This window comes from Humulus lupulus, chromosome 7 (assembly GCF_963169125.1).
Source record: "Humulus lupulus chromosome 7, drHumLupu1.1, whole genome shotgun sequence".
NCBI lineage: Eukaryota > Viridiplantae > Streptophyta > Magnoliopsida > Rosales > Cannabaceae > Humulus > Humulus lupulus.
The window spans coordinates 148294255-148310100 of record NC_084799.1 but is presented as its reverse complement, the minus strand read 5'-3'; the positions used below and the strand labels follow the sequence as shown (position 1 = coordinate 148310100).

The window sequence follows — 15846 nt, the reverse complement described above, 5'->3', positions numbered from 1 at the left end:
GCAAAAAAACAATCTGTAGTCTCAAGGAGTAGTACAGAGTCAGAATATCGTGTTTTGGCCTTAGGTATATGTGAAGGAATGTGGCTCAAAAGGCTGATGAATGAGTTGAGAATTGACTCTCGTGATTCATTTAAGATGTACAATTATAGTCAAGTTGCAATCAACATTGCTAAGAATCTGGTTCACCATGATAGAACGAAACATGTTGAAATGGACCGACACTTCATTTTTGAGAAAGTAAATTGAAAGGTCATTGAGCTCAACTACATTCCCACAAAGAAAAAGATTGCTGACATCCTAACAAAGGCCCTACCAAGAATGAGTTTTGAAGGATTTATTTCCAAGCTGGGTTTGTATAACATATATGTTATCCCTCAAAAATACGAGGATGATGTGGCGAATGAGAATGTGACACGTGACATCACAAATCAGGGAGAAACGACAAAGTATTGAGAAAAGATCGACGGGCAAAAAAGATAGGTCCAGGAACTGGGAAAGTCGACCAAGCGTAAAACCCTAGGGGTGGTCGACCTGACCCCTACCCCTAGGGGTGGTCGGCCTAAGGAGGCCCAAGGGCCTAAGAGTAGTCGGCCTGACCCCCTACCCCGGGGGTGGTCGGCCCCAGCATGCACAAGGACCCCTAGGGGTGGTCGGCCTGACTCCAACCCCTAGGGTGGTCGGCCTAAGCAGGCCCAAGAGCCACCTGGGTGGTCGGACCACCCTGCCCACCCTATTTTTCATAGGGTGGTCGGCCTAAACCCCCAAGTACACTTCACTGAGTAATAATCAATCATTTAAACCGAGATCAACACGCCTAGCACCCCGATGATAAACAGGTGTTAACAGTCAGAAAATAACATCAAAACATTACAAAAGGATGTTTCAGTTTCCTAAAGTCTATAGGAATTCTCTTTTATCGTATTTATGTTGTATTAAAGATAGTTTGATATGTAAAACTGTACATACGCCTAAGTTCTAGTTTGTAAAAATACACTGAAATAAGAAAACATTTTCTTCTCCTCACCATTTTATATGGTATCAGAACCGTACGGCTTTTTTCTATCCTCTTTGATCGGCTCCTGGCGGCTTCTTCAACTCCAGGCGACACCTTCGGCGCTTCACGCGATTATCGCAACTTCCAGCGACATCTTCGGTGCTCCAAGTAGCTTCTGCAACTTCCAGTGACATCTCCAGCGCTCCAGGCAGTCTGCAACTCCAGGGGCAATCTCTGTCCAGTCCGGCTCAACTGTCCAGCCCAGTCTCGTCGCCCTACCTCGACAATCTCTGTCCAGCTCAGTCTCGGTCACGGTCACATATTCAGTCTCGATCGTATATTCACTCACATATTCATCCCATACTTCCTTATCACTCTCGCATATTCTTGCCAGATAAATTTTTTATTGATACATCATCACTTGTCAGCCAACCCTAGCCACGTGTCATCATGTCAAGCAGTGATGAAATCTCTTCTCAAACTAGTGGGCCTAACTCAAATCCAGCCCAAAGTCAGTCCTTTGGCTCCATTTATAGTCATGATACCAGCTCTCTCCACATCATAGCCCACAAACTCGATGATAGGAACAATTTACAGTGGGCATAGTCAGTAAAGTTAGTCATTTGTGGACGTGGAAAACTCGCATATCTCACCGGTGACCTTCCTGCCCCTCTATTGACTGACTCAACCTACAAGGCATGGCAAGCTGAGAATTCTATTGTCTTTGCATGGCTTATTAATTCAATGGATCCAAAGTTCAGTTGCAGGTATTTATTTTTTAAAACTGCTAAGGAAGCATGGGATGCTGCTAAAAAGATGTACTCTGATCTTGGCAATGCCCTCAAATTTTTTAAATTCGTACCAAACTCAAAGAAATCAAGGTAATCACACTGTTACCCAATATTTTTCAGACTTGTATCTAGATACCACTCCTTTGTGTGCTACCTGCACCACTCTTCAGTGCCATCAATTAGATAAAGAGCGGGTCTTTGAATTTCTTACTGGGTTGAACAGCAATCTTGATGAAGTTCGGGGTCGTTTGGTGAGTCGTTCTCCGTTTCCTTGACACTGAAGAAGCTTTCTCTGAGGTCAGGCGTGAAAAAGCACGTCGTCGCGTCATGCTCACTACTCAAGAATTACCGCCCGTAGAGAGTTCAGCTCTTGTCTCAAAATCTGGTCCACCACCGTTTGGCAGATCAAATCCTGATCCTCGACCTAATCACACTCGCTCCACTTGTTGGGAAATTCATGGCAAACCACCAAATTGGACTCCCCGTCGCCAAAATGACAGAAAGGCCTACCAAACCCAGTCTGAGAATAGCACTACTCATAGCGGTACTGCTGCCCTTTCATTCGGTAAGGAACAACTCGAACATTTATACACACTCCTTGGTCAATCCTCCATAAAACCCAAATCTGGTCCCGAGTCTCACAGTGCTTCTGTTGCACATTCTGGTAATTTCTCTTCTGCTTCCCTTACACCATGGATCATTGATTCAGGGGCGACTGATCACATGACATGTTTACTTCATTTGTTTGATTCTTATAGTCCCTGCTCTACTGCCTCTAGTGTTAAGATTGCAGATGGTACTCACTCACCTATTGCAGGCATTGGCACCATAAAATTGTCTACTGATTTATTTCTTAAATCAGTTCTCTTTGTTCCTTCCTTAAAATGCAACTTAATCTCTGTTCAAAAATTAACCTCTGATAATCACTGTCTTGCTAAATTTATGTCCGATTCTTGTCAATTTCAGGATCTATCATCGGGGAGGACGATTGGCAGTGCTAGGATTCGTGACAGCCTTTATTTCTTTCAGCACCCGAACAAAGAGTTGCCTTACCTGCACTGTTTAACTTCAAGTTCTATTTCTAATTCATCTTTTGATGCAACTTCTCAAAAAATTATGTTGTGGCATTGTCGACTTGGACATCCAAGTTTTTTATATTTAAGACATTTGTTTCCTTCTTTGTTTTTAAATAAAAATGTTGCGGATTTTCAATGTGATATTTGCCAACTTGCTAAACATACTCGTGTTTCATTTCCTCACAAACTGTATACACCCTCTAGTCCTTTCTCTCTTATTCATAGTGACGTATGGGGACCATCCAAGGTCACGACTTCTTCTGGTAAACGTTGGTTTATTACATTCATTGATGACCATACACGAATTACTTGGGTGTACCTTCTTAGGCACAAATCCGAAACCTGTCAGGTATTCCAAAACTTCCACAAAATGATCCAAACACAGTACCAGACATCTATTCGGACACTTCGTACCGATAACGGTACTGAATACTTCAATACCACTCTTGGTCCCTATCTTCTACAAAATGGGATTGTTCACCAGAGCTCGTGTGTAGATACTCCGCAACAGAATGGAGTAGCCGAAAGGAAAAATCGTCACCTCTTAGAAGTAGCCTGTGCTATCATGTTCAACATGAATGTTCTAAAATATCTTTGGGGCGATGCTGTACTCACTGCTACTTATCTAATCAATCGCCTTCTCAGTCGGCCTCTTCAATTCAAGACACCATATTTTATTCTTCAATTTCTCTATCCTCACATTTCCACAAATACTCTGCCAGTAAAAGTCTTTGAGTGCACCACCTTTGTCCATGTGCACTCCCAACACCGGAGTAAACTTGATCCTAAAGCCATAAAAACAGTTTTCCTAGGATATTCTCCTACACAAAGGCTATCGCTGTTACTGCCCCCTCACCAAGAAAATCTACATCTCCCGCGATGTAACTTTTTTCGAAAGTACTCCATACTTCACTCTCACTTCACTTCAGGGGGAGCTTATTCATCACGAGCAAGAAGCTCAGTGGTCGTGGGGTTTAGAATTACCCCTAGACGTGTCCTTTCCTCCAGTGAATGAAATCATTCCCGAACCAGATAATCTTCCACCTTCTTCTCATGACTCTCAAAATCAAAACATGCAGAAAGAAATTCGGGTGTATACCAGAAGAGAAAGAAATAAACAAGTGACGAATTCTCATCACAGTCAAGAGGCCGATCCAGTGATAGAACCACCTCAGTTAAAAAATTCAGGTACTCTACCCTCAAACAATCAATCAGATCTAGATATTCCTATTGCTTTAAGAAAAGGAAGTAGATCTTGCACCCAACACCCTATTTCAAAATTCATCTCTTATGAAAAATTATCATCTCCATTTAAAGCTTTTACCACTAGTCTATCAGATGTTGTGATTCCCAAAAATATCAATGAAGCACTTGGTACTCCTCAATGGAAGATAGCAGTTCTCGAAGAGATGAAAGCACTTGAGCAGAATGGTACTTAGCAATTAGTGGAGTTACCACCAGATAAGAAAGTAATAGGGTGCAAGTGGGTGTTCACAGTCAAATATAATGCAAATGGATCTATTGAGAGGTACAAAGCTCGGTTAGTTGCAGAACCTACGGAATTGACTACACTGAAACATTCGCTCCGGTTGCCAAACTCAATACCATCAGAGTATTGCTCTCGCTTGCAGTCAACTTAAATTGGGAATTGCATCAACTTGATGTAAAAAATGCATTCTTAAATGGTGAGCTGGAAGAAGAAGTGTACATGAGTCAGCCTCCAGATTTTGAAGAATCCCCCAATACAACCAAAGTTTGCAAGCTAAACAAATCACTCTACGGTCTAAAACAATCTCCTCGAGCATGGTTCAATCGGTTCTTGAAAGTTATTAAGGGTCTTGGATACATACAAGGTCAGACTGACCAAACTCTCTACATCAAACACTCAGAAAGAGGGAAAATGTCAGTTCTTATTGTATATGTTGATGATACCATTGTCACTAGCAACCATACTGAAGAGGTGATTTGGATTAAAGAAATGTTGGCAAAGAAGTTCGAAGTCAAGGATCTCAGTGAACTCAGGTATTTTCTGGGAATGGAATTTGCTAGAAGCAAAAAGGGAATTTCTGTTTCTCAAAGAAAATACACTCTTGATCTCTTGAATGAGACAGGAATGCTAGGCAATAAACCTAGCAAAACTCAAATCAAGCTCGGACACGAGGAAAATGTTTGAAGGAAACCCAGTAGACAAAGAAAGGTACCAGCCACTAGTAGGGAAGCTTATCTACCTCTCTCATACCAGACCAGATATTGCCTTTGCAGTAAGTCTGGTCAGTCAGTACATGCATGATCCATGTCAAGGACATCTTAATGCAGATTATAGAATTCTGAGGTATTTAAAGCAAACACCAAGAAAAGGTCTTTTTTTCAGAAAGACGACTGAAAGAAAAGTTGAAGTGTTCACAGATGCAGACTGGGTTGGGTCAGTTGATGATAGGAAATCTACATCTGGATATTGTACAATTGTACGGGGCAATGTGGTAACATGATGAAGTAAAATGCAAACAGTAGTTGCAAGAAGCAGTGCAGAAGTAGAGTATAGAGCCATGGCCCACGGAATATGTGAAATGATATGGATCAAACGCCTGTTAGGAGAACTAAAGATTGAATATGAAGCTCCCATTCAGCTTTATTGTGATAATCAGTCTACCATCAGTATTGCACACAACCCTATACATCATGACAGAACTAAACACGTGGAAGTGGATCGTCACTTTATTAAAGAGAAGATTGATGGGGGAATTGTCAACATCAAATATGTTCATACGGATCAACAGTTGGCTGATATTCTCACAAAGGGGTTATCCGAGCGAGTATTTGAGTTCCTAGTAAACAAGCTTTGACTCATCAATATCTATAGTCCAGCTTGAGGGGGAGTGTTAACAGTCAGAAAACAACATCAAAACGTTACAAAAGGATGTTTCAGTTTCCTAAAGTCTATAGGAATTCTATTTTATTGTATTTATGTTGTATTAAAGATAGTTTGATATGTAAAACATTATATAAGCCTAAGTTCTAGTTTGTAAAAATACACAGAAATAAGAAAACATTTTCTTCTCCTCACCATTTTATAACAGACCTAACACCCAGAAGGTCACAGGTCCAGCACTCAAGCTTTGGTCGTCGGGCCTAGCACCTAAGTCTAATATACCAACAAAGACTTGACGTCTCCCAGAAGTTTCTATCATGCATTACCAACCACGATCCAGAGAAGACAACAAGAAGACCCACGATTTCATAATCATGGGAAGGAGAACACGTATCTCCACTTTCTGATAATCGTGTGCCAAACCATGATCCCAGTATCACTGGTCGTGTAACAACTCCTGAGTACTATAAATAAAGGACCCAGGACTTCATTAAGGGGTCGGTTTTCTGAGGGCTTTTTCGGCTAGAATTCTGGGCAAGTGAGAAACGAGTGAACACTTTTGTTCATCAGTGTAATTGTCAAGTGATTCAATACTAAAGACTAAGTAGATTAGGTTAATACTGTTCATCAGAACAGGGTTGAACAACTATAAAATTCCTATGTATTTATTTAAGATAATCGTACTCTGTCGTTCATTCTATTTCTTTGGTTCAAAAGGTATCGTATATTGTACATACAACCGTTGGCCAATTTCACAGGTCAACAATATACAGCTCAGCTTGAGGGGAGTATAGAAATAATGACAGCATGTGCAAATACCTAGGGTGTGTTATAGCTAAGCACAGGTTGTAATATTTATTTCTTTCCTTTTTAGCTATATTGTACATTGCAATTTGCCTATATATTGGCCTTTCTACTCTTCAATAAAATTATATTAGAAGAATTAATCCCAAACCTACATGCTTTATCATCTTTTATATTAATATTCAACTACCGTTTCTTATTAAAAAACAATATACTTTGTTCCGAACCTTTGAGATGATGGTTGATACAAAACTGTATGAAGGCAAAAATCAACAAATAGTTCTCTATCCTTAGAATCACTAACTGCCCTGTATTTTGCAACAACATCATCATCATCAACTCGTCTTGAATGACAATCACCAATAACCTGAAACCAACAATCATTGGGTAAATCAGGGTAGTCAATTTCCAAGAGAGGCCAAAAGAGTACCACAATTACAAGACACAATTCTAAATATAATGAAACCATCAAAGCATAGACAGGAAAATGATGGTCGTTTTCAAATTTTATTAAGGATGAATGTCTAATTTTGAAACCCCAAAGAAAGTTGGAGAGTGACCTTGATTAAAACATTATTTGGACATGAAACCCTTGCTGAACCTGGCATACCTTGCTTGAAAGGCCATGTTACAGCTCGCCCAGTCCAGTTAATTGGTCGGGAATACAATGGAAATTGTTAAGAATTGTAGCAAAACAATACATAAGGCAGCATCCATAGCCCATATTTAAATAACAGAATAGGCGTGAGAGTCAAATTCCTTTTTTTTTATAATAAAAACTAATTACGTTATGAGCAAGTAATACGATATATTTATAAGGCAAATTATTTAGAAAATAGTTCCAAGTTTCCAACTAATCAAAAATTGCAGTAGACACTAATTAATACCTTAGTGACGATTCTAAGGATAATCTCTTGGTGCTGGTGAGGAAGCTTTGAAATATTCACCAGAAGCATGGGTGCCAAAATTTCTTTTACCTATAACCAAAACATGACATATAGGAAACATTACAAAACTCTTCAAATGAAAGTCACTGTCTTCAGCAACCAGATACAATGAGTAGAAGGAAAGGTATTGGTAAAAAATAAATAAATAAATAAAAACACCAACCTTAGTGGGCGCACGCTCAAACGCCATTTCGATATAGACAATGCAAAAATTTCGGACCATTGGAGCCGCATTAGCTTCTGAATAAATATTCCATAGCTCTGACAAAGGTAAACCAATCTCAGGCTGAGGTTTCACTCTCTTGTTCAGATGACTCAGTATCTCAATCACCTGTTAGAAACCCAAATTCACAACATCGATGAACACCCATACAGACTAGAAGCCCAACACTCATTTTAGCGCAAATAGTACACAAACTTGCTCAGATGTTCATATTAATTATTAAACAACCATATACAGACAAGTCCCAATTGCAAAGCAGTGGTAATAAAATTCCCCGTTCTTCCTTTGTACTTCACCAAAATTTCCACACACAAAAATGACAAAATTGGCATTAAAAACTAGTTTGAAAATCCTTAAAAATTCAGATAGAATCGATTACCGAACAAATAGTAGAAGAGGCTCAATTTGAAACCTATCAGACTATATTTGAAATTAGGCATATATATTAGCCAAAACATAGATTTGGGGAGAGTGAGAACCCTGTTTCGGACAGCGGATGAGGGAGAAGAAAGGGACAATATGGTGATGGGAAGAAGCTTGGAAAGCAAGGATTGGAGTTTGGAGTCGTCACAGAGAGCAAGACGAGTCAGCATTCGATCCAGCATCTCTTCTATCTCTCCGTCCGATTTCCCGGTCAGTGCCGCTGCCGCTGCCGCTGCCGCCGGTGACGATGAAGACGCCGTTAGTTCTTCAGCCATTATTTCTAGTTTCTTCAACAACGAAACTCAAACAGCTTAGAGAGAAAAGGGTACAGGAGCAAGCCAAGAAAGACACCGTCAGCTTTATACCTTAGTAACGTGTAGAGCGGTACGGCTGACTATCGCGGTAATTGGATTTGGGAGATTTCATGCGTTATGAATGAAAATATAGTTCTACAAGCATATGTTAATATTTTACATGATTTAATATAGTTCTACATGCATGTTTTAAGATTTTACATTATTTAATAGTGTAATTATTGAAAAAATATCAAAATTTAAAATAAAAAATCATCTCAAAAGGATATTTGAATAAAAATATATGAGTCCATAAAGTTTTAGTCAAATTTTAAGGCACATTGATTTGTCACCAATTCGATATCGATTTTGCATAGTTTTAGTCAAAAATCAAGTTTTTATGATTGCATCCCAAAAGCATCGTTTTAGCAAAAAAAAAAAAAAACAAAAAAAGTTGTTATGATTGCATCTATTTGGCATCGAATTTGCACAATTTTGGCCAAAAAAAATAAAGTTTTCAGAGTGCATCACAATTGCATCAAAGAATCATAAAAAAAAAATAATGAAAACGATACAAACTCGATGCTTCTTCGATGTAATTGCGATGTATCCTTGAAAACTTGATTTTTTGGCCAAGACTATGCAAATTTGATGTCGATGCAATTATGTCAGCTTGATTTTTTTTTTGCCAAAACGATGTTTTTTCGATGCAAAATCAGTGTTGTTTCAATGCCCTTTCGATGCTCTTGCAATGCAATAATGAAAACTTGATTTTTGGCTAAATGATACAAAACCGATGTCGAAACGATGCCAAATTGATGCTCTGCACTGAAATTTAACGAAGACTTTGGATATTGATATTTTTTCACTCACATGTCAGCTTCAGATGATTTTTTTTTTAAATGGTATTTTTTCGAGATCTACAAGATTAAATCATGTAAAATCTTAAAATATATATGTAGGACATATAATTTCGATGATTCATTCAATGGATGGTTGTGGGTATGGCCATGGTGGTATTAATGATCATGGTGCTTCAATCCAAGGGGATGGTTGTGGGTAAACATTAGAAGGAGAAATAAGGGAGAAACGATTTGTGAGAGAGAAAAAGAGCTTCAACGTAAGGTAGTGGTGGTGTTGCTGCCTTGGTGGAGAGAAAGACAATGTGAAAGATAGGTTATGAGAGAGAAGAATTAATGGCAAGGGTAAGATGGTGAAAATTTTACAAAAAAATGCCTATTTTTGAGATCCCTAATAATATTATCATATTTTTTAATTTAGGTATATTTTCATGCATAAAGCATTAAATTTCCCACAGATTTTTTTTGGAAAACTAGTCCCCACTCTACCTTGTGGAAATACTAAAGGATAATTTGACTTTTGATGCATCATACAGTGTCCCGTGACAAAATAATACCAAGCTTAAAAAAACATCACATTGTTATCCTAGTATTCCCCTAATTCCCAAAATGCCCCTAACATAAGCTTCTCTCTCTTTTTCTCATAGTTTTCACTCTCTATCTCTTACGTTTTCCCTCTCAAGCTCTCATACACAACAAAACAAGGCAGCCACCATTATCTTAATATATACTAATTTTCGAGTTCATTTTGGATTTCGGATATAGGGGCAAGTTGTGAATCCTTTCAAGCCATGAAACTTCATTTTGGATTTCGGATCTAGGGGCAAAAATTGTATGGGTAAGTATATATTTGTTATATTTAGTGAGGAAACTTGTTTGTCTACATTGCTTGTGCTATTTCAAACAGATCTGTGTATGCCTTCATGTTTTATTACAATTTTTCACTATCGCAGTGAATTTTGGATACTTCCTGCGTTTTTTTCTGGGTTTTTTGTCTGCCTCGATGAGTTTCGATGAAACTTGATAGACCTCGATGGGTTGGATGCATAGAGACTCGATGGACCTCGCCGTGCCTTGATAGTGTTAGGATGTTAATACCTCGATGAGGCTCGATGGTCCTCGATGGACCTCGATAAACCCTCATTCGGTGATGTCCAATGGATACCTCGATATGCCTCAATTGTCGTTGATTGACCTCAATAGAGGCATAGAAATTAATATATAGTATATGCCTCGATGGGACTCGATGGGTTCATAAGAATTTTTTTGGGCAGTATGCCTCGATGTGCCTCGACTGTCCTCAATAAAACTCAATAGGTGTATAAGAATTTAATTAGATTGTTTGCTTCAATAGACCTGACTTCCCTCGATATACCTCGATAATGTGACCTCGATAGGCCTCGACATATATCAATAGAAATCGATATTTTGTTGTTTTATGTTGTAGTTTAACTTTTTGACCTTTTTTTTGTTTTTTTTTTATGCAGATTCGACTGTTTCCATATTTGTTGCATTCAATGGTGTTTGGGAACTCGAAAATATGGATTGGATTTTCAGGGATGCTGAAAATCAAGTTCTGCCTGTGGAGAAGGGTGTGATGTATGAGCAACTGCTTGACATTCTATACGATGAGCTTGAAGTGGATAAATGTGTGTACGACTTGAAAATTGAGGTCCCGTACACATGCCTATCACAATTCGTCAAACCTACCGTTATAAAAAATGATAGGCATGTGCGTGCATTCATTGGGTTAGTATCAAAATCTGTAGAGACTTGATTCCTCTCTACATATGTGCGTTCATTCATTGAAGTGGATAAATATGTGTGACATTGGTTAAGAAGGGAGGTATAAGAAATGCATCGGGCTCTCCCAGCGTTAATAAAGAAGTTCAATTTGAAGAGAACATTTCTCTCACATGTCATGGTTTCAAAGGAACTCAAAGTGAGGTTGGGACATTTGTTCCCGAGACAAATCCAGATGTTATAGTCCATGATGATATCCTTGTTAGAGATCCGCCATATTTTCATGACACAGCGGTGTACGATCCCTATGGCTACGATCCTTATGTCAATGATGATCATGTTGCTGATGCAGCAGATCTTGGTGGGCTAGATATTAGGACAGATTTGCCAACACAGAGTTCAGATGTTATGGTAGTTGAGGAGCGCAGAATAGAAGATCGACAAACACCTGGGACTAGCAGTAGTCGTCCAGGTCCAAGTAGAATCGATGATAGTTGATATCACCCAATAAATTCCTAAGCGGTCGCAGTAGTAATCGGGCTATGTCGTATCCACAGAGAGGTAAAATACAAGTAAAAAGGAAGATTAGTAAATCAGAAATAATAAACTTTGAAATGATGTAACTTTGAAAAAGAATATAAACATTAAATAAACAAAATTGATGAATTAGAATAAGAAAGAAAAGATGGAAGGCATAAGTTTCATTCATGCAAACATATCTATATTTTAATAAAATTGATTCATCATACTCAACTATAATTCTACACCATTAATTATAGTTGAAAAATATATATAATAAAGCTCACCTTAAAATATGTTCTTTAATTAAATTATACTAACTTCTAATTTTAAAAACCTATCATATTATATACTTTAGAGCGACAAAATACCAATGGCAGAATGCAGTAAAAAACATATAATATAACAAATATCCTAAATTAAATTAAAAACCTAAATTACATAAGAAGAGCATGACTAGACTTATGTAAAAGATAATAATAAATTTAGAATAAAAATTAGAAGAAAATAAATTTAATTGTAACAAATATAGAGAAATGAAGAATAAAATAAAGAATCAATATAAAAAATATAATGTTGAACATGAACTCCACTCTAGCCTTTCCACAAGAGAATTTAGCCTAAAATAGGCATTGTTTTCTCTCACAAAAATGTAAAAGAAAAATAGGAAAAATAAGTGTTTTTCTCTCTAATACTCTCTACTCTTCCTTCCACAATCTGATCTCATTTTACCCCATTTGGTACTCTATTTATAGTGTAAATAGGACTCAAAAACGTGTAAAACCGTGTACAAAATAGCAGGAAAGTGGCATAAAAAACTGGTGGAAGTGGGGAAAATGTGTTGAGCCGTGGGAGACAAGTGCTGACCGTGGTAGCTGACAAGCGCGTCAGGCGCGCATCAGGGGGCAGTTGCTTCAGGCGTGTCACATCGTGCAGGCTTGGATTGGACAGCGCTTCAGACGGCGTCAGGTGGCAGCTGTTGGTGGCTCGGCTCGGCAGCTCGGGTGGATGAATGGCAAGCTACCATGTGGCAGCGTGGGGAGCAGATTTTGCTTGGGTTTGGGCTCCATTTTGGGCTCATTTCTCCTTCAAAAATACCACTTTATCATTAGTTTTTTTCAATTATATTTTTTTTCTCTCTTCTTTCTTTTTGTTTGTGTCAAAAATATATTTTATTTCCTTAAAATTAAACACAAATTAAATTAAAATTAACATTTTCAAATATAAAATATATGACAATAAATCCATGAAAATATTAATTAAAATTTAATTAATTTACACTTTTAAAACTAATAAAATGATATTTTTGAGCACTAATCACAACCCCCAACCAGCTTATTACTAGTCTCTAGCAATTCAAGCGAAATAATAGATGTCAACATGATATATTTCCAATAAAAAATGATAAAAGAACTTAAGTATTAACACAAAATGTTAGTAACAAGTCAACAAGAGTTATCAAAATTACTTTGAATAAATCTAGAGTTGTGAGTGTGTGCACCAAACTTGAACTTTCTTACCGCAAACCATAGCACATAAAGCCTTTGAAATTATGTCAAGTAAAAGTCTCAACTCCATTAACCTCTCATGTAATTGAAAATATTTAAAGTTTAAGGTTTCACTCATGGAGTTGGAAAAGAAGTAAGCACTCATCAAATGGGTATATATTTAGGACAAACTCATAAATAATTATTGAAACGAAGATAGGAAATAAACTATTTGGACAACCACCATAAAGAGTACCACAAAACCAGTTTTTCGGGATTTTAAGTTAAATAGGCAATCTTTACATTTATTATAAGAGCCATAAAATAAAACATGAAATTAATAAACACACTTTTTTTTTTTTGGACACAAGAGACAACATAATTGAAAATGATAGAAATATTGCTCTTGTGTCTTTCTCCTTTTTTTTATATATATATATTTTTTTTTTCTTTTTTTTTTCTTTTCTCTTTTCTTCTTCTTTTTTTTTTTCTCTTTCATGAACAACATAATAAAAGGCTCTCTAATAATATTTGTCTATAGAAAATATTATCCCTAAAACATCATCCATTCATACCACAATACCTTGTCCAAATAATTATAACCATTTCTAAGAATCAATAAAAATTTCAAAGTTGTTTTCTCAAGTCTCACTTCTCAAAAGAATGAATTACTTAAACATGGAAAATTTCTAAGCAAATATGTGCTAACAACCATCTTACCACAACAATTGGCATGTGCATTAGGTAACTCTAGAGAAACTCTTAGCAATACAGATAACAAAAATTGACTCAAAAGTAACATTTTGCAAAAATAAATAAGTAATTTTTAAAAAATTTGACCGTGAAAATATTAATATGACAAAAATCAACATGAACGTGCATGAATATGCTCCCACCCCCAACCAAAATCTGACAGTGTCCTCAATGTCTCAAAAGATGATAAATGTAAAAGAGCAGGGAAAGAGAACACCTGGATAGCGAGCGTCGAGTGATAGAGTGAATATCGATTCTCTAAAACATGAAAAACTGAAAACACAAAATGATAACAAATAAAATAAAATGACAAAAGGGAAATAAACAGAAACAAACCTATGTACAAACAATTTGGAACACTACTCAGACTTGGTAAACCAGTTCCACGAGAGTGACTTCTTCAGGCTGGGTCACCCTCTCTATGTAGTGTTTCAGTCGCTGGCCATTTACTTTGAATTCTCTCCCATCAGTTGGGTCTATGACCTCAACAGCACCGTTGGGAAAGACAGATTTCACAACATATGGGCCAGTCCACCTTGATCTCAGCTTGCCAGGGTGGATATGCAGACGAGAGTCATAAAGATGCACTCGTTGGTTTGGCTCAAATTCTTTTCTTAAGATCTGCTTGTCATGAACCGCTTTCATTTTAGCCTTGTAGATCCTAGAATTGTCATAAGCATCGTTTCTTAATTCTTCAATTTCTAACAACTGAAGCTTACGATTGAGTCCTGCCGCCTTGAGATCAAAATTTAGGCTTTTAACTGCCCAATAAGCTTTGTGTTCCAGCTCAACAGGAAGGTGGCAGGCTTTACCATAGACTAGCCTATAAGGAGACATACCGAGTTGAGTTTTGTAAGCAGTGCGGTATGCCCAAAGAGCATCGAGAAGTCGTGAGGACCAATCTTTGCGCTCAGGATTAACCGTCTTTTCTAAGATTTGCTTAATTTCTCGATTGGCTAACTCAGCTTGGCCATTTGTCTATGGGTGATAAGGCAATGCAACCTTATGAATTACACCATATTTTTGCATTAAGGTCTCAAAAGAATAGTTGCAAAAATGGGTGCCTTGATCACTTATGATAGCCCGAGGTGTGCCAAACCTAGATAACACATTTTCCTTTAAGAATTTCACAATAGTTGTGTTATCATTATTTCGGCAAGGCACAGCTTCCACCCATTTTGAGACATAGTCTATGGCGAGGAGAATGTAAAGGTAGCCAGAAGAAGGTGGAAATGGTCCCATAAAGTCTATCCCCCAACAATCGAATATTTCTATTACAAGAATTGGGTTTAATGGCATCATATGTCGTCGGGATAGGGCACCTAATTTCTGACACCTTTCACATGATCGACAAAAGTTGTTAGTGTCTTTGAACAAAGTGGGCCAATAAAGACCACACTGTAAGATTTTTGCAGCAGTCTTTTCATATAAAAATGACCACCACAAGCTTCATTATGACAAAAGTTCAGAACACTAAAAATTTCATCATCTGGAATGCAACGTCTCATAATTTGGTCGGGGCAATACTTGAAAAGATATGGGTCGTCCCAATAAAAGTTACGAAATTTACGTTTATCTTGTGCACTCCATGCAGTTGGAAGTTCGCCAGCCACTAAGTAATTGACGATATGAGCATACCATGGCAACTTAGTGACCGCGAAGAGATGTTCATCAGGGAAGTCATCTCGAATGGCTGGGCCATCAGCGGAATCAGAAAATTCAAGATGAGATAAGTGGTCCGCTACCACGTTTTCAACTCCTTTCTTGTCTTTTATGGTCAGATAAAATTCCTGTAACAGAAGGATCCACCTAATTAAACGCGCCTTAGCATCCTTTTTGGAAAGGAGGTATTTTAAGGCGGAATGGTCCGTAAAGACTGTGATAGGTGAACCAATTAGGTAGGAATGAAACTTGTCAAGTGCGAATACTACAGCAAGTAACTCTTTTTCAGTGGTAGAATAGTTCATTTGAGCACTGTTAAGAGTTGTACTTGCGTAGTAGACAACGAAGGGCTTCCCTTCCCTTCTTTGACCTAAGACGGCCCCTATAGCATAATTGCTAGCA

General features: G+C 37.7%; 1 protein-coding gene across 1 annotated transcript in view; it reads right to left on the bottom strand.

Moving 5' to 3' along the window:
• Positions 1 to 8547, bottom strand: part of LOC133788708 (uncharacterized) — a 70333-nt gene extending 61786 nt beyond the window's left edge. The window contains exons 1-5 of the mRNA XM_062226289.1: positions 8493 to 8547; positions 8184 to 8414; positions 7645 to 7812; positions 7422 to 7511; positions 6762 to 6901 (exon numbers count right to left, since the gene is read on the bottom strand). Of these exons, the coding sequence (XP_062082273.1) occupies positions 6762 to 6901; positions 7422 to 7511; positions 7645 to 7812; positions 8184 to 8402 (617 nt within the window). The 5' untranslated portion in view covers positions 8403 to 8414; positions 8493 to 8547. The remainder of the gene's footprint in view (positions 1 to 6761; positions 6902 to 7421; positions 7512 to 7644; positions 7813 to 8183; positions 8415 to 8492) is intronic.
• Positions 8548 to 15846: the final 7299 nt, after the last annotated feature.